This window comes from Callithrix jacchus, chromosome 1, assembly GCF_049354715.1.
Source record: "Callithrix jacchus isolate 240 chromosome 1, calJac240_pri, whole genome shotgun sequence".
NCBI classification, from domain to species: Eukaryota; Metazoa; Chordata; class Mammalia; order Primates; family Cebidae; genus Callithrix; species Callithrix jacchus.
Window position 1 is genome coordinate 192923286 of NC_133502.1, and position 17573 is coordinate 192940858.

General features: G+C 54.1%; 1 protein-coding gene across 9 annotated transcripts in view; it reads right to left on the reverse strand.

Annotated features, from left to right (window-relative positions):
- Nucleotides 1–4960: 4960 nt before the first annotated feature.
- Nucleotides 4961–17573, reverse strand: part of LOC100390034 (breakpoint cluster region protein-like) — a 55649-nt gene continuing 43036 nt past the window's right edge. For 5 of the 9 annotated variants that reach the window (XM_035303339.3, XM_035303105.3, XM_054245215.2 and 2 more), the window contains 2 exons: nt 16147–16251; nt 12655–15444 (listed from right to left, as the gene is read on the reverse strand). In XM_035303339.3, coding sequence (XP_035159230.2) covers nt 15014–15444; nt 16147–16251 — 536 coding nt within the window. In that variant the 3' untranslated portion in view covers nt 12655–15013. The other 4 variants (XM_078335455.1, XM_035303168.3, XM_035303466.3 and 1 more) reach the window with 3 other exon arrangements.

A 17573-nucleotide genomic window follows, 5' to 3' on the forward strand; every position in this document is an offset into this window, starting at 1 on the left:
GGAGGGAGGGGGGATGAAAAACTAACTGTTGTGTACTGTGCTCACACACCCATGACAAACCTGTACATGTGCCCGCTGAATCTGACATAAAAGTTGAAAGTTTATTTTAAAAACCCGACAGGGTTGGATTTGGCTTGTGTGCCTGGAGCTTGTTAGCCTCTGCTTTAGATATTAACTAACAGAAACTTAGTGCTAATCTTCCCAGGCCGTCTATTTTGTTCTTCTCCGAGGCGATGGATAGAGAAAGGCTTGATCCAGCTGCCTGGATGTTTGCTGACACTTGTCCTGTCATGGATTAATGAAGCATCCTTTTCTGATGAAGATTTCATGCTGCTGTGTGGATGTGTCTTCTAGTCTCTCTAGGCAGGAAACTGCATATCTTCTGGTTTACATGAAGATGGAATGCTAATGAGTATGCCCACAATCTTCAGAGATGGACATACTATCATTTTCCACTTCCGTCCTGGATCTATGGAGTCTTCTAAGAGATTTCACAATGAGGAGAAGCATCGTTTTCCAACTATATAATTGAGCCTTATTTATAATCAGGGATATTATCAAAATATTTAACACTGAAACCTTGCAGGACCTGATCAGTCAGGATGGACGCTTTCTCCAGCGGACCCGGCCATGTGGCTGCTGGGTCTTGGGTGCTCCCTGCTGCGGTCAGCCCTTTAGTTAGGAGCCTGTGGGAGGTCCAGGTGCTCCAGGGAGGAGAGCAGTGGCAGTGGGGGCATCTGGATGCTAAGGGTCAGTGGCAGTGAGTATTTCAGTATTTCACAACTGCTGTGCCCAGACTTGTGTGTACTGGCTGAATATCAGTGCTGTTTGTAATTTCTCAGTTTTAGAACCAGTATTAATCCATATAAATCAAGTGCTTTATAACTGTTATTCTTTAGAACCAGTATTAATCCATATAAATCAAGTGCTTTATAACTGTTATTCTTTTATTCAGCAAATATTTATTGACAATCTGTTCTCCATAAGATAGCGTGATATCACAGTAATGAATAAAGTTCTTTTCCACAAAAGGAGTTTGCAGTTTAATGGGGGATAGTAGGCCTGGTGCTATAGGAATTCAAAGGACCGGGAAGTCACTTCTGTTGTGGGGCCCTGGGAGGAGCCTCCAGGCTGGAAAGGCTTAGGGTGGAGACTCCGATAGGGACAGCGTAAGGAGTGGACTGGCTGCAAAAGGCCATGCTCAGCATTCAGAAACCATCCACACACCCAACTTTTTTCCACCAGGGGTGGGGAAGGCTGGGGATGGGAAGACAGGTGGAGCTCAGAACGTGGAGGGTTTCCAGCAAGGCTGGGAAGCTTGCACCTGATCTGGTGGGTCGTGAGGAAGCCCTGAAGGGGCGTGAGAAGGAGAGGAGCATTCAGTTGTGTTCTACTGACATCGATCTGCTGCTGGGGTTAGAGACAAACGTGGTGGGAATGGAAAACCATCACAGTCACTAGTGCCATTTTGGGGGAAGAGTGAACGTGGCTGGTGAGAGAACAGGGGCCCAGGGAGAGTCCAACCACAACCTGGGAAGAGCCCTGTGGGTGTGAGCACTCCCACTTTACAGATGACCTGATGGAGACATTCACATGTTTAACTCCTGTTCAAGATTCCACACTTGATAAGCGGCAGACCAAACTCCCAACTGAAGATGTCAGTCATTTTTTTTACTATTTTGTTTGTGTTAACAATGATTAACCATACAAGAGTAAATTATTGTAAAATCTTCAAACAACGTACATAAGGAGGGAATCCCTTCCTTGGAGCTTGCCCTTGTCAGACGGCTGGATGAGCGTCCTGGGGCGTCCGTAACTAACTGCCAGGGACTGGGTTGCTTACGATGACAAACGCACGGTGTCCTAGCGCCAGAGTTCAGATGGAACATTCGAGGGGCGCAAAGGGCTGGCTCCTGAGGCTCCAGAGAAGGCCTGCTCCCTGAATCTCAGCTTCTGCTCCTTGCCAGCAATTGTTGTTCATTCGCTTACCTCTGTGTCACTCCAGCCACTGCCTCCATCTGCACACAGCCTTCTCTTTTCTTTGCAGAGACAAGGTCTTGCTCTGTTGCCCAGGCTGGAGTACAGTGGTGCGATCACGGCTCCCTGCAGCCTTGAACTCCTGTGCTCAAGTGATTCTCTTGCCTCAGCTTCCCCAGTAGCTGAGACTATAGGCACGGGGTACCATGCCAGCCTACTTTTAAAATTTTGTTTATTTTTGTAGAGAAGGAATCTCACTATGTTGCCCAGGGTGGTCTTGAACTCCTGGCCTCAAGCAGTCCTCCTGCCTCAATCTTCCAGAGTGCTGGGATTGCAGGTGTGAGCCACCATGCCTGGCCAGTTCTGATTATATCTACACAGGCATCAATCAGTCCTCAGGGCTCAGCAGCCTCCAAGAGCATGATGGATTAGGAAGGACATGATGGCCCCATCCATGAGAGCCCAGAGTCTAGGACGCTGAACTTTCTAGTCCCTGAGGTGCAGACGTGGCAGCAAGGAACTTGTCAGAAGAGTCCCTGGGAAGATAGTGGGAGGGGGAAAGGTAGGGAAGGTGGAGCAGTGCCCTTCAAAAGAGGATGGCATGGGAACAGTGCCCTGGAGTGGGAGTAGCATGGGGAGTGAGGTCTGAAAGTGACTCCAGAGTCAAGTCCAGAGAAGTGGCCAAACAAGACCCTTTTTAGATAACAGTAAGTTTGAGAAGTGGCAGGACAAGAGGGAACTGGCTACGGGCAGTAAACTCTGGGGAGTCACTGGGAGATGCATGAGGGGAAACTTGGTGGGAGATAAGGGTTACTTTGTTAAGTATATTCATTCAGGTCCACTGCAGCCCCCAATTCCCAGTCTCAGGTGATAAGGGCTATTTTCTCTCTTGGTACAGGGAGGGCACCTCTCCCAGAGGAATTTTTATGGCTTGCTTTGTACAGCAAGAAGCAGGTCAGCTAGCCCTTTCGGAAGCTGCAGTCTCTAATGTTTTCAGCTCAAGTCAGTGTACTGATACAGCGTATTTTGGAATGGTGCTTCCTTCAGTCCTTCCCAGCCTTTCTGCATTTGTAAGCCCCAGGAGAGCTGGTAGCTGAGTCGGCAGCATGAGTCAGGCGTGGGACATCTTTGTGGCTCCCCACCCCTGCTGGCTGAAGGCTCCGTTGGTCACATTCTTCTCTCTGTCTCACAGGCTCTACCACTGCAAAGCCCTTCCAGACCTCTCCCAGGGGCTGGGTTATCTCTGTCCTCAGACTCCATGGCACCCAGTCCAGGCCATGTCTTAGCGTCCTGTGGCTTCCTTAACAATGCCATAAGCTTAGGGGCTTACAAAAACAAACATTTATTCTCTCCCAGTTCTGAAGATAGAAGCCCAACATCTAGGTGTCAGCAGGGCCAGGCTGTCTCTGGAGGCTCTAGGGGAGGATCTTTCCTTGCCATTCCCAGCATTTGAGGGCCCAGCACTTCTCCAGTCTCTGCATCTGCCTTCAAACGCCCTCCTGTGTGCCTGTCTTCTGTCTCTTTAAATATACTTGTCATTGGATTTAGCCAGGTGTGATGGCGTGAGCCTGTAGTCCCAGCTACCTGAAGGCTGAGGCAGGAGAATCAGTTTAACCCAGTAGGCAGAGGTTGCAGTGAGCCAAGGTTGTGTCATTGCACTAGAGCCTTGGTGACAGGGTGAGACTCCATCTCAAAAAAAAAAAAAGGGTAAAATACATGCTGCCTGGATATCTCGGTCTGAGTGCCTGCATGAGCACAGCAGTGTACAGGCCAGGGCTGCTGGTCGAGGGCAGGTCCCATCTTGTCCAGCAGAAAGAGAGTGAGCTTTCGGGGAGGCTGGAGAACAAGATTCCAGGATCTCAGCCTCTGCTCATAGATCAGCTCTGAGACCCCAAGTGAGCTGGGGGTGCTCTGTGTGCCTTGGTTTCCCCAGCTATCAAGTAGAGAGATTGGATGAGGAAGTCTCTTCAAGGTGGAATGAACTCAGATTTGGGGCGAAATGAATGGTCCTGCTCCCTGGTGTTGGTGACACTATTAAACAGGGCTGTGGAGAGAAGCTGAGAAGGGTCACATTGCAGGCAGGGACCTGTGTGACAAGCCCCTCTCACCCCGAGAGAGCTGACCAGGCAGCTCAGGAACAGTCACCTCCTGGGAGTCTGAGAAAGGTCCTGGCTGGGCTCAGCAACCTCATTGGCCATGGTAGGCTTTGCCGTGTGAGGCTTGCTCACCTGGGGAGGCTCAGGCTGACAGCTGATGTGGACAGTGCTGAGGGTAAACCTGTGGCACAGTAGATGTGGCCAGGTCTCCTCAAGCTGCACTCACCCAAGTAGGACCCAGGCTGCATGCCCATCTCCAGCCCATGGCAGCTCTCCTGTAAGCTGGACAGGCTTCTGAGGGCAAGACGATAGGCAGCTGAGAATACCCAGGGCCCACGCACAGGTGGTGGAAAGGCTGGACTCAGCAGCAACACCAAACCACCAAACCCCAGACCAAGCAGAAACCACCCGAGACCAGGGGCTCGTACCAGAGCAGTGGCCGCAGGTAAGAACCCAGGCCCAGGCTGTGTGTGGCGGAAGTCCTCCCTGTCCCAGGGCCCAGTACAGCAAAGGAGCATCAGCCGGGTCATCCTGGCAGCGGTCTGTCCCGGATCCACCTGCAGGGGCAGAAAAGCCTCTCCCAAGGGGGGATCGTCTCTCTCCAGCAAAACAACAGTGGTCCCTGCCCTAATCACACTGCCCAACTCAGTGGAGTTACTGCTGCTGCCAGTGTCCTAATGCTGTCCAGCCGGCACCTGCCTGTGCTCATCCACACCCCCCAGGCCTGCCTTCCCTGTGGCGCGTGCTTGGCCACCTTGGCCTGATTGAGCACTGAGGCCACCTGGGCACCCAGCCCATCACTGCACCTGTGTTTTCCAGCCCCCACCCCACTGGCTCAGGGGTTCCACCCAGCAGCGCTGATAATGAAATCAACAAGAATGCAAGTGGTGTCAGAGAACTTTAATGAAAGGCAGTTCTTTCCCCCATGGTGCTGTGCAGGTGGCTGAGCTCATATTGCTGCTGCTAAGACACCAGCCACTTACAGAGAGAAAGCGAGGCTGCTTCAAACCCAGGGCCTGATGCAGAAAAGCATCACTTCTGGTCAGGGAGTCTGGTAGCCATGCCTTGTGGGAGGTCACACTGGCACCCAGGCCTCTGTCTGTGTTGCAGGGGGAGAGCTGGGTCCCATCCTGGAGAATGCTGCATTTCCCAGCCCCGTACCAGCTTTGCCTCTGCACAGGATTTTGAGCCAGGACGCAGGTAAGTGACACACCTCAAGTCCTAAAGCCATCATCATTCCTAGAACCCAGTGGGGGAGGATCCTTTTTAGAACATGGAAAGTGTGATCATCCCATCATTAGACAGCACACATTGTACATACATAAAAGTCGCATGGGGACGCAGGTAGGGGGGAAACGAAAATTGGCACAGACATCGATAGATTGCTTTCCAGTTTCAAGGCGGCAGATGCACATCATGAGACCAGAGGAGACAGAGACCAGTGCTGGATTTAGCTTTTCTAAGCCACGTGTTCCCTTGCAGGGCTGGAGGGTCGCAGAGACAGACAGAGATGGAAGCCAGGACAGGGGAGCCCACCGGGCCCAGAAAGGTACAGAGGGCAGAGAGGCTCCTGTTCTGTCTTCCCCATCCAGCAGGGCAACTCTTCTTGCAAACGGTGGCTGTGCCCTCCCAGCAAGAAAAAAGCACAACTAAATCCACACCACACACAGATGCAGACAGAAAACCTTCCTGTGGCTCTGTTTTCTGCTCCCAGACTCGCCAGGTCCACGAGCAGAGAAGTGTGAGGCACAGAACCCTGCTGTCAGGCTCCCCGAGGTGCTGCGGGCTCAGCAGGAGCTGCCCATCCACACACAGGGGACACCCACTCCTCCGACCTTGGGAGAGGTTGCCGGACAGAGCCGCGCTGGGTGCTGGCATCATCCTGGGACCCCACACACTTTCCTGAGTGCGATCCCACTTTCCTCCTCTGGGAAGATGCATCCTCTTCATCAAACAGCCATGTGACCATGTCAGAAGTCACATAAGACAAGAAATCCCAGCCTTCTGGGATGAGCCTTGGCCCCAGAAAGACATGCCATTTCCAGCTCCTACGGCTCCATGGGAGGCTTCCCGTGGCTAAAGAGGAGAAGGCGAGCCTCAACCCACTGCCATGTGACCATGATAGAAGTCACATATGACAAGAAATACCAGCCTTCTGGTATGAGCCCTGGCCCCCCAAAAAAAGAAACACGCCATTTCCAGTTCCCACAGCTCCACGGGAAGCCTCCTGTGGATACAGAGGAGGAGGGGGCCAGCCTCATCCCACAACCATGTGACCATGTCAGAAGTCACATAAGAAAAGGAATCCCAGCTTTCTGGGATGAGCCCCGGCCCAACAAGAAATGCCATTTCCAGCTCCTGCGGCTCCACAAGAACCTTCCTGTGGCTAAAGAGGAGGAGGGGGCCAGCCTCAACCCACTGCCATGTGACCATGTCAGAAGTCACATAGGACAAGAAGTCCCAGCCTTCTGGGATGAGCCCTGACCCCCCCCCAAAAAACACCATTTCCAGCTCCTACAGCTCCACGGGAGGTTTCCATGGATAAAGAAAAGAAGGGGGCCAGCCTCATCCCAAAACCATGTGACCATGTCAGAAGTCACATAAGACAAGAAATCCCAGCCTTCTGAAATGAGCCGTGGCACAAAAAAAAATAAATAAAAATGGCCTTTCCAGCTCCTACAGCTCCACGGGAGCCTTCCCATGGCTAAGGAGGAGGAGGGGGCCAGCCCCATCCCACTGCCATGCTGAGATGGCAGCTAGAAGACGACGCTCAGAGCCTAGCTCTCGAGATTTGAAGCATCCGAAAGTACCCCACTGTTCACAGAAGGGGCTACGTGGGCACTCTGTGCCCCTTATCCCTGTCCCAGCCCGAGTGCCAAAAACCTACCAGTAGGGCTCAGTTGCCTGGACCCTGCTCTCCCCATCCCTCCATTCACTTTGCTTGTGGGAACTCCTCCTTGCTCCTGCCCCAGGGTGGAGTGGCAGGTCATCCTACAAGTGCCCTGACACTTGGAATCAGCACTGTGTCAAAACAAGATCAAGAAGGTTTTCCAGCGATCCTGGCTCTGCCTTCAATTTGGATGCACAGGTACCACAGCAAGCTTCCAATTCGAGATAGAAACTCTCTGTGGGACCCAGAAGCAGGGAGTCACCCCTTTGGGGCCCATTATACCCAGTTGTGGCCCAGATTCATGTCCAGGGGAGATCGTGTTGAGAGCCCAAAGGGAGAGCGAGGCAGCGATGCCTGAGCAGGACAAGGACCTGAATCCAAGAGAATCCTGATGATAAAAAAATGGGCACTGAGGGCACCAGGGCTACACGGTCTGCATTTAGGTCCCTATGGGATAATGGACACCCTTTTCCCTTAGTGCCCAGGCCCAAGCCTCTGTAGAGACTTCCATGCCCAGAGCTCAGAATTTACATATGAACAGAGATCCCAGCCTTGCAGGATGAGCCCCTGCCCCCAAAGAGATGCCATTTCCAGCTCCTACAGCTGCACGGGAGGCTTCCCCTGGCTAAAGAGGAGGAGGGGGCCAGCCTCATTCCCCAGCCATGCCGAGTTGGCAGCTAGAAGATGACGCTCAGAGCCTAGCTCTCGAGATTTGAAGCATCCGAAAGTACCCCACTGTTCACAGAAGGGGCTACCTGGACACTCTGTGCCCCTTATCCCTGTCCCAGCCCGAGTGCCAAAAGCCTACCAGTAGGGCTCAGTTGCCTGGACCCTGCTCTCCCCATCCCTCCATTCACTTTGCTTGTGGGAACTCCTCCTTGCTCCTGCCCCTGGGTGGAGTGGCAGGTCATCCTACAAGTGCCCTGACACTTGGAATCAGCACTGTGTCAAAACAAGATCAAGAAGGTTTTCCAGCGATCCTGCCTCTGCCTTCAATTTGGATGCACAGGTACCACAGCAAGCTTCCAATTCGAGATAGAAACTCTCTGTGGGACCCAGAAGCAGGGAGTCACCCCTTTGGGGCCCATAACACCCAGCTGTGGCCCAGACTCCTGTCCAGAGGAGATCGTGTTGAGAGCCCAAAGGGAGAGTGAGGCAGAGATGCCTGAGCAGGACAAGGAACCGAATCCAAGAGAATCCTGATGATAAAAAGAGGGGCCCCAAGGGCACCAGGGATGCGCGGTCTGCATTCAGGCCCCACAAGATAATGGACACCCCTTGCTCTTAGTGACCAGGCCCAGGCCTCTGCAGAGAGACCTCCATGGCCAGAGCTCAGAAGTTAGATATGAACAGAGATCCCAGACTTGCAGGATGAGCCCCTGCCCCCAAAGAAATGCCATTTGCAGCTCCTACAGCTACACTAGAGCTTCCAGAGGCTCAAGAAAAGGAGGGGGCCAGCCTCATCCCACTGCCATGCCGAGTTGGCAGCTAGAAGACGACGCTCAGAGCCTAGCTCTCAAGAGTTGAAGCATCTGAAAGTACCCCACTGTTCACAGAAGGGGCTACCTGGGCACTCGGTGCCGCTTATGCCTGTCCCAGCCCAAGTGCCCAGGCCCTGGCCTCTGCAGAGAGACCTCTACGCCCAGAGCTCAGAAATTAAATATGAACAGAGATCCCAGACTTGCAGGATGAGCCCCTGTCCCAAAGAAATTCCATTTCCAGCTCCTACACCTGAACGGGAGGCTTCCCATGGCTAAAGAGGAGGAGGGGGCCAGCCTCAACCCACTGCCATGTGACCATGTCAGAAGTCACATATGACCAGAAATCCCTGCCTTCTGGGATGAGCCCGGACCCCCCCAAAAATGGCCATTTCCAGCTCCTACAGCACAAGAGGCTTCCCGGGGCTAAAGAGGAGGAGGGGGCCAGCCTCATCCCACTGCCATGCCGAGTTGCCAGCTAAAAGATGACTCTCAGAGCCTAGCTCTCCAGATTTGAAGCATCCGAAAGTACCCCACTGTTCCCAGAAGGGGCTACCTGGGCACTCTGTGCCCCTTATCCCTGTCCCAGCCCGAGTGCCAAAAACCTACCAGAAGGGCTCAGTTGCCGGGACCCTGCTCTCCCCATCCCGCAGGTCACTTTGCTTGTGGGATCTCCTCCCTGCTCCTGCCCCTGGGTCGAGTGGCAGGTCACCCTACAAATGCACGGACAATTGGAATCAGCCCGGACACTAACTCATCCCACTGCCATGTGACCCTCAGTTCCTCAGAGACAGTGAGTGAGCTCAACTCTCAGGCTGTCATTCACACTCAGCGTGAAAAGGCAGCAGATTCACTACCAAGGGAGAAACTGGCCCCCAGGAATGGCTCCCCAACATCTCAAAAGTCTAGGCCTCGTAGAAAGAAATATCCTCCGCTGCCATGCAGCGAAGGGGAGCCTCTGATGCTGCCCCCTCCCTTACAGCTGGGGTTCCAGATCACTGCTGAAGACCTGGACCTGGAGAAGGAGGCGACGCTCCGGGGCATTAATAGTGCACTTCGGGGTGAGGTCAAGGCCATCTGGGACTGTAGAGCCTCACAGCCTTCACAAGCTTTGTCCTTACCTGCAACAGGGACTACTTGTCTGCCTGCTGTCCCTGAAGCACCCAGCATGGATGCACATCAGCAGACTCACAAGTCCCAACAGTACCTGGACCACCTGTCCCTCCTAGCATCTGCTGCAGGGGACCCCTCTAGACCTGCTGTGTCTGGGAGGAAGCACCGCTCATCAGGCCCCCTGTTCTCCTAAGAGCCCCTTCCTGACACCACTTCACACTCCCGGGACACAGCCCAGGTCACCTCCCTGATTCCTGCCCCCTTCCCAGCTCCACGTGCGGACTGCAGCCTGAGAAGCGCAAGGCCTGGCACTTCTGCTGCTGCAGCTGCCGCAGGGGCCCTTACCCCCTCTACATGGAACCCTTCATGGGGGGCCCCACCGAGTGGAGGGCAAAGAGGCCCCTCACATCCCTGGGCCTCAGCCACAGCTGCAGCAGGTGCCCAGTCTGCCTTTCCTGCCTCTCCCAGCAGCAAAAGGATGAAATCCCCAACCCCAATGTGTGTGCATTTCCTTGTCCCCTTCACACAGGGACCCCTTGTTTCCACTGACCCTCTCTCTCCTGGTCTGCAGATTGCTGTATCTGGATCTGGTTCCAGTTCTGCAGCCAGCACATCTGCTAACCTGGCACCCAAGGCAGCAAGTGACTCTGAGGTTACCCCCTTAGAGTCAGTCCCTTTTCCCAGCCTCTCTTTCTGGGGCCTCCTGCAGGCTCCAGTGTAAGCTTCCTCCAATCTCCTCAGGCCCATCTGATGCGCCTCAGGCACAGCACGCCCTCAGGAAAGGACACCAGCAGCCCAGCAGGATGAAGGGTCTGTGGTCCCACTCCAGTACCAAAACTTCCTGTTACCGCAGTAGCCACAGTCCAGCCCAAACTTGTGGTCCTTCATGGGCAGCAGCAGGGAACCCGCACCTCGAAGCACTCTCTTTTGTCTTCCCATCTGGCAGCTCCAGCTGCAGCCCCAGCCTCATCTGCTCCAAGACAGCCAGCCCAGGGCACCACAGCACACTCAGCTGCAGGGGTCTCATTACCCACCACTTGCACCTTGGGTCTCCCGGCCAGAAGCAAGTGGGCCTGGCTGCCGGCTCAGCTGGGTCCCTTCCTGAGGCATTTGCTGCCTCTGCCTGTGAGGTGCATGCTGCCTCCTCACACGGTGCCTCTGCCAAAACTAGGTGGCTCTGCTAAATGTTGAAAGCAGGGCCCAGCCCCCTCGACACTGGTGGTTTCTGCAACACAAATGGGCCTGGGGAGCAGAGAGGCAGCCTCAGCTCTGAGTTCCAGAAATGCATCCCTCAGCAGCAAAGTGGCAAAGAGAAAGGCCCTGAGCACCACACACAGCAAGGGGGTTTGAGGGGGCCTGAACACCAGGGGACCCCCAACCAGGCAGAGCACCCACATGGTGACCGGGAGAGGCAATACAAGGAGCAATTCTATTGGCTGGCACTTTTGTCTTTCCTTTCCGTCGTATTTCTGGGGGACCATTTAAGCAGTCACCCCCGATTGCAAGGCGGGGACCCAGTGCCACTGCAAAACAAGGCAGACTTTGGGTGCAAGTCTGGGCCAGCTTCTGACCCTGGCAACCCCACTGCCCACGTGGGCACAGCAAGGAGGAACCTGGCCTGTAAGGCTTCCTGGTGCGCTGTCCAGGGTTCTGCTGGACACGGGTCTGCTGGGCCATCCTCCAGTTCATCCTTTTTTAGGTCGGGCTTTTGAGGTCTTCCTCATCGATTCCTTGCCTGGAGTGAAGTCCACAAGAGTTTTCTCTAGGTTTTCTTCTCACATTTTTGTAGTTTCATATCTTACATTCAAGTCTTGGATGTATCCGGAGGTGATGTTTGTATATGGTGAGAGATAGGGGTCCAGTTTCATTCTTCTGCATGCGGCTGTCCAGCCCTCCCGGTGCCATTCATTGAAGAGGGCATCCTTTCCTCTGAGTGTGTTTCTGTCGGCTCTGTTGAAGAACCATTGGCTGTGAATATGTGGCTGTCTTTCTGGGCTCTCTCATATGTGTGTCCCATTAATCTGTGTGTCTATTTTCATGCTATGATCATGCTGCCACTCAGCCCTTTCTCAGGGATGTCCAGAGCTACAACAACTAGGTATTTTACTGAGCTCCTGTGCCCTTATACTATTCAAGCAACATATCTAAACTGATCAAAGAGTAGTGGATGCTGAGAAAAGAGACCCGCGTTCCAGCCCCACTGTTCACTCCACCAGCCTCATGACCCATGTAGACGAAGCAGCCTGGGGGCTCCAGGCCTCGTCCTCTGCAGGAGACGGGGTGGGAGGCAGCTATCTGCAGGCCCAGCTGTCTCTACCTGCACCATCAAGAATGAGATCGTCTAGGTCACAGCTGCTGCAGAAGCTGGGAAATGGCACCTCTTATGGATCTGGGGACTTAGTCAATACCGGCCTCTCTGCAGTCTTTCCCCCACTCCCAGAAGGGCAGGGCCAAATGGCTAAGTGACTCACGAAGCAGCTCTCCAAGGAGGAAACACAATGCAAACCAAAACCCTCTCCAACGCACGGCAACACACAATACAAACCCAACACCCTGAGACAAGTAAGCAAGACCCTGCAGTACCTGTCCCAGCCCTACCCGCAGAGCCCCAGGCTTCCGGAAGCCAAGAGTGTCGAGGGAGCTCATTCCAACTTCTGCCTGAAAATACTATGGAAACTACCAAGTAAACGTAAGTGATAACAAAGGCAGACAAAAAACCCTTTCAAGTCTCTTTCCAAACACCTCCAGCAAAATAGGCTGCTTCTTTTGATGTCAGGGGTGGGTAAGATTCTTAGGAACACGGAGATAAAGTCTCTTAGACGTGTCACCTCATAGCCCTGAATTCCAAGAGATTCCTAAAATTCGGCAGCATTGCCTTTGGGGGAAGCCCTCAGGAAGCCCCGGAAGGTTTAGATTCTCTCCAGTGGAACATCCCGTGACCGCTGGCAGGCTGGGCCCTTGTGGAATCAGCCCCTCACCTCGTTCCAGTTTGGCTCAGCTGTGTCCCTGTAGATGCACATCTTTGCTTTATTCACAAAATATACAAAGGAATCCACCTCCAGGGTGCAGTACAGATCTGTGGGAGAAAGGGACATGGAGAAGGCAGCTCTTTTCCACATCATCCACATGGTCTATAAGAGCAGGTGTTACTTGAAGAATCCGGAAAAAACAAAGGTGTTAGCTTTCTTTTAAAAAATAAAACACCAAATGGGGTTCTGGCATGAACACCAGCACCTCATGCTATACTCCTGCCTGATCTGTAAAATTCCCCTGGGTGCAGCTGGGAAACGGGGCCTCGCACAACATTCATTCATGCAGTCAGTCCACAAACCACAGCTAAAGCCCCTACAATGAGAAGGGCCCTGCAGTGGTGGGGACAGAGAGGCGTACACGCCATCGTTACACAGGGGATGTGAGCCATAGAGACACCACGGCAGAGGCCAGCCATCCTGGGGGATGTGGGAAGCTCCTACAACCAGAGCAGACCCCGCTCTAAGTATTACCGGGCAAAGAGCGAAGGCAAAGGGCCCCCCAGGCCACTGTGGGGCATGGGAAGCAGCTCGGTGCTGGGGAAGCCGTGGGGTGTAGGAAGAAGGGAGGGAGACGAGGCTGGGGGAGAGCGGGGCTGGGCTGTGGGCAGTAAGTGGCAGGGTGGGGTTTGTATTTTAGAAAAACCACCTGAGTGGCTGATGTCTGTAATCCCCGCACTTTGGGAGGCCAAGGCGGGTGGATCACCTGCGGTTGGGAGTTCAAGGCCAGTCTGACCAACAGGGAGAAACCCCATCTCTACTAAAAATACAAAATTAGCTGGGTGTGGTGGTGCGTGTCTGTAATCTCAGCTACTCGGGAGGCTGAGGCAAGAGAATAACCTGAACCCAGGAGATGGAGGTTGCGGTGAGCTGAGATAGTGCCATTGTACTCCATCCTGGGCAGTAAGAATGAAACTCTATCTCAGAAAAAAGAAAAACCACCCGAGAAGGGGGGTGGAGAGGCCTCGTGGTGGGGACCCTTTCTGCAGTGACATCCAGAGCTACAACCAGGAAGGAGGCCACAGCCAGGGCCTGGCCAGGCAGCCAGACACGATCAAGAAACCTCACTGATGGAGAACGGCATTTAACAGAGGGAAAGTGGATGGCAGTTTCTGGTGTGGCCACGGGGTGGATTGTGGTGCCCCTCAAAGGAACAGGACATAGAGGAACACGTTTGGGGGCTGTGAATAATAGGTTTCCTTTGGGGATGCAAGGCTGAGTGCATGGGACATTGAAGAGATAGAAAGAAAGGTAACAGGGAGGCAAGGAGAGATAAGCCCAGGACCCCAGGGCAGCGTATGGTATCATCCTGCACTGCTCACAGACAGGACCCGGGAGGAGAGGCAGGGATGGAAGAAGGTCCTTGAGGGAAACACCAGCGTCTATGAGGCCGCCAGAGACGGGGTCCAGGGGAAAGTTGATATGTGTTACAATGCTATGGAAGTGTAATCTGCATGTCATATAATTTATTCATTCCAAGTGTAGGGTTTGAGGATTTTTAGCAAATTTAAACACCAGGGCAAACAGCACCCCAATCTTTTCACGACACTGCTCTCAGCTAAAAAGTCCCCTTGGGTTCGTCCGCAGTAAGTTCTTTCTCCCAACCCCATCCCTCAACGATCACCGGTAAGCTTTCTGTCTCCACATTTTGCTGTTTCTAGAAACTTTTTTTTTTTTTTTTTGAGATGGAGTCTTGCTCCGTCACCCAAGCTGGAATGCAGTGGCACAATCTTGGCTCACTATAATCTCCGCCTCGTGGGTTCAAGTGATTATCCCGTCTCAGCCTCTCAAGTAGCTGGGATTACAAGTGCCCACCAGCTCACCTGGCTAATCTTTGTATTTTTAGTAGACACGGGATTTCACCGTGTTGGGTCAGGCTGGTCTCAAACTCCTGAGCTCAAGTGATCTGCCTGCCTCGGCTTCCCAAAGTGCTGGGATTACAGGCATAAATCACCACTCCTGGCTTCTAGAAACTTATATAGTGCAACTGATGTGTTACCTAGTCTTCACTGTTCTGACGGCTCCAGCAGCTGGGGGAGAACCCCACTTAGAGGGCAAGGTAAAAAAGAGTATTGGGGGCTGGGCACAATGGCTCACACCTGTAAGTTCAGCACTTTGGGAGGCCGAGGCTGGTGGACCACAAGGTCAGGAGTTCAAGACCAAGCCTGGCCAGCATGGTCCCCATCTCTACTAAAGATACAAACAATCAGCCAGGTGTGGTGGCACGTGCCTGTAATCCCAGCTACTTGGCAGGCTGAGGCAGAACTGCTTGAACCTGGGAGGTGGAGGTTGCAGTGAGCCGATATAGCAATGTTGCACTCCAGCCTGGGTGACAGGATGAGACCTCATCTCAGAAAATAAAAGAAAAAAAGAGTATTATTCATCCAGCTTGACAGAGCAGCCAAATCTGCTCTGCTGTGGGGTGAAGGTTTACTGTTTGCTGACTGCCCTCCTGGTTTGGACCCAAGACTCCTGGGCTTTCCAGCTCCTGCCTGTCAAACTCCTTGTCAAACCCCTGCGATCACACAATCCACCTGCAAGGGTCAGCTCACCGGCTCCCAGGATCTGAGACAGGCTCGGGAGACGGCAGAGGTCACTCCGGGAAAAACAATTCCACACGCAGAAGGCATCAACCAGCACCAACGCTCCACTGCGGCCAGTGATCAAAGGTGTCCCGTGGTCATTTGAACAACCTCCCTGCTTCCCCACACCCTGGCCGATTAGTCCTTCCTGGGTGGAGAACCTGGCTCGGTCCGTGCAACCTTCCTCCCCACACCAGTACTTACTTGAACTCTGCTTAAATCCAGTGGCTGAGTGGACGATGACATTCAGAAACCCATAGAGCCCCGGAGACTCATAATCTGTACAAGAGACCAAAGAGGTAAGCGTCTGTTGTGCCGGGAAAGGGAGGCAGGTGACAGGCTAACTCTGCTTCAGAATCAACCATCCCAGAGACACAGCGTAGCTGCCATCCACCCAGCACAAGGCAAGCCAGTGTCACGGGCCAAAAGCATACCCATCATGATTTCTGTCTTGGGGATCTCAGGGTCCACTTGGGTTCCAGGGACCCAAAGTGTAATAATGTTCCAAAGACACAGAGGGGGTCGGGGTGATAGGGACGTGGATGGGGTGTGTGTGGACAGGTGTGCATAGCATGTGCTGTGTGTGTGACTGAGCATATGTGCAACAGTGAATGCAAGACATGGCTTGACCCAAAGTGCCAACCAGCAAGTAGTTGGAGGAGGGAGGGCTGGGAGGGTGGGAGTGGGGCCGGATCAAGGCATGGAGCATCGGAGGAGCGTCCACTGTAGCCCTTGTGACTAGGAAGGTGATTAGCCGAGTGTCTCCTCAACCACCCAGCAGTAGCCACTCAGGGAGAAACCGCTCCTAACCCATCTCATCCACTCCTGGGAGGAGACAAGAGGCCCTAACAAGCACACCTCTTCCTTCCAAACCAAAGTCCATTAGTCCCAACAAAAGTGCTAAAAGGAAGTGGGGGTCAGCCCCTGGGCCAGCTGCCTGCCCTCCCTGCAGGTGCCCTGTGCACAGGAGGACGGGCCCACCTTCCTTGCTGATGGTCAGTGGAATGCTGTGGACCGTCTGCAGTTTGACACACCAGTTGGTCAGCATCTGCAGCTCCACGGATGTCAGGGAGAAGCTTTTGAAACCTGGGAGGTTGGAAGAGAGGTGCACCAATTGGTCAGTGAGCTCCTTGGCCCTCCTGCCCCTCCCCCTAGACCCACACCACATCCTGGGGAAGGGGCATGGCAAGAACTAGTGCCAGGACTTGGAGGCTCAGGAGAGGGCACTTGGCTCCCAAGTGCAATGCTGGTCCGGCAGCAGAGCAAGGTGTGGCTCTGGAAGGCCCAGGCCTGGAGGAGTCTTGGCGTGAGACTCACAAACACACGTCACGCACTACCTATGCTCAGCCACAAGGCAGGTCTGAGAATAAGCGGCTGGTCAGGGAGCACCTCCCTGTGAGGTCTCCCCAGACAGACAGCAGCCACATCTCTTCCCCCATTTCTCCACTGGGGGAGGAAAAGGGGCTTATTTCTGGGCATAATGCTGAACAGGGAATAGATGCTGCCACTCTAGAAATGGCTGGGGCTCCCATGTTATGACAGGAAACCCAGGGCCAGGAGCACTGGCAGGGCTGCTCGGAGCTCCTCGTTGCCCCAGACCACGGGGTCAATGCGGGCTGAGGCGTGGCTCTGCATAGGTGAGAAGGATAAGCCTGAGGGGATGAGAGGTCAGACCAGGTCAGAGGTGCACAGAGCGCCTGCCCAGCATCCCTGTGAAAAACGATGCTTTGCAGGTAATGGCCCACAGCTGTGGGAGGACCAGGCCACCTGGATATGGTGCTCAGCCCAGCTCCCCCACTAGAGGGACAGTGGTGTACAGAGTGCCAGTGGGAACGTCTAGGTAAGGGTGGCACATCAATCCCAAACCTCCAAGGAGGAAACTGGGTGTGCCCCGCCCCCCCCCCCCCCCCCCCCCCCCCCCCGGCCCCTGCGGAACACAGGACAGAAGGAAGGAGCGCCCTGACAGAGGGAAGTGCCCAGAGAAGGAAGGGGCTGCCCCAGAGGGAGGGAGCACCCCTGTGCTGACAGCAGGCAGCTGGGCCATGTGGACAGGGCAGTGGGGCCAGTGCAGTGTGGCTACCCAAGTGGTCCCAGCCAAGGGCTCCTTTAGCACCTGCTGGGGCAGGGAAGGCCTGGGGGAGTACGGGGCAGATGAGGGGAAATGGGGGAGGCCAAGAAAATGGAGTGGTGGCAGGGTCCTGGAAAGGCCTAGGGGGCAGGCCAGGGGGTGGGGTGTATGTGCAGTAGGCTGGGGAAATGAATGCCCGGAGGATGGGGGCAGGATAGGTTCGGGGTGTGTCCAAGTGAAAACTCAGTGCCATTAGACGGTCAGGAGTGGAGAGACAAGACGGCTGGGAGGCCTACGGGGATGATCGTCTCCAACTTGTTTTCTAAATGAGCCTTCCACC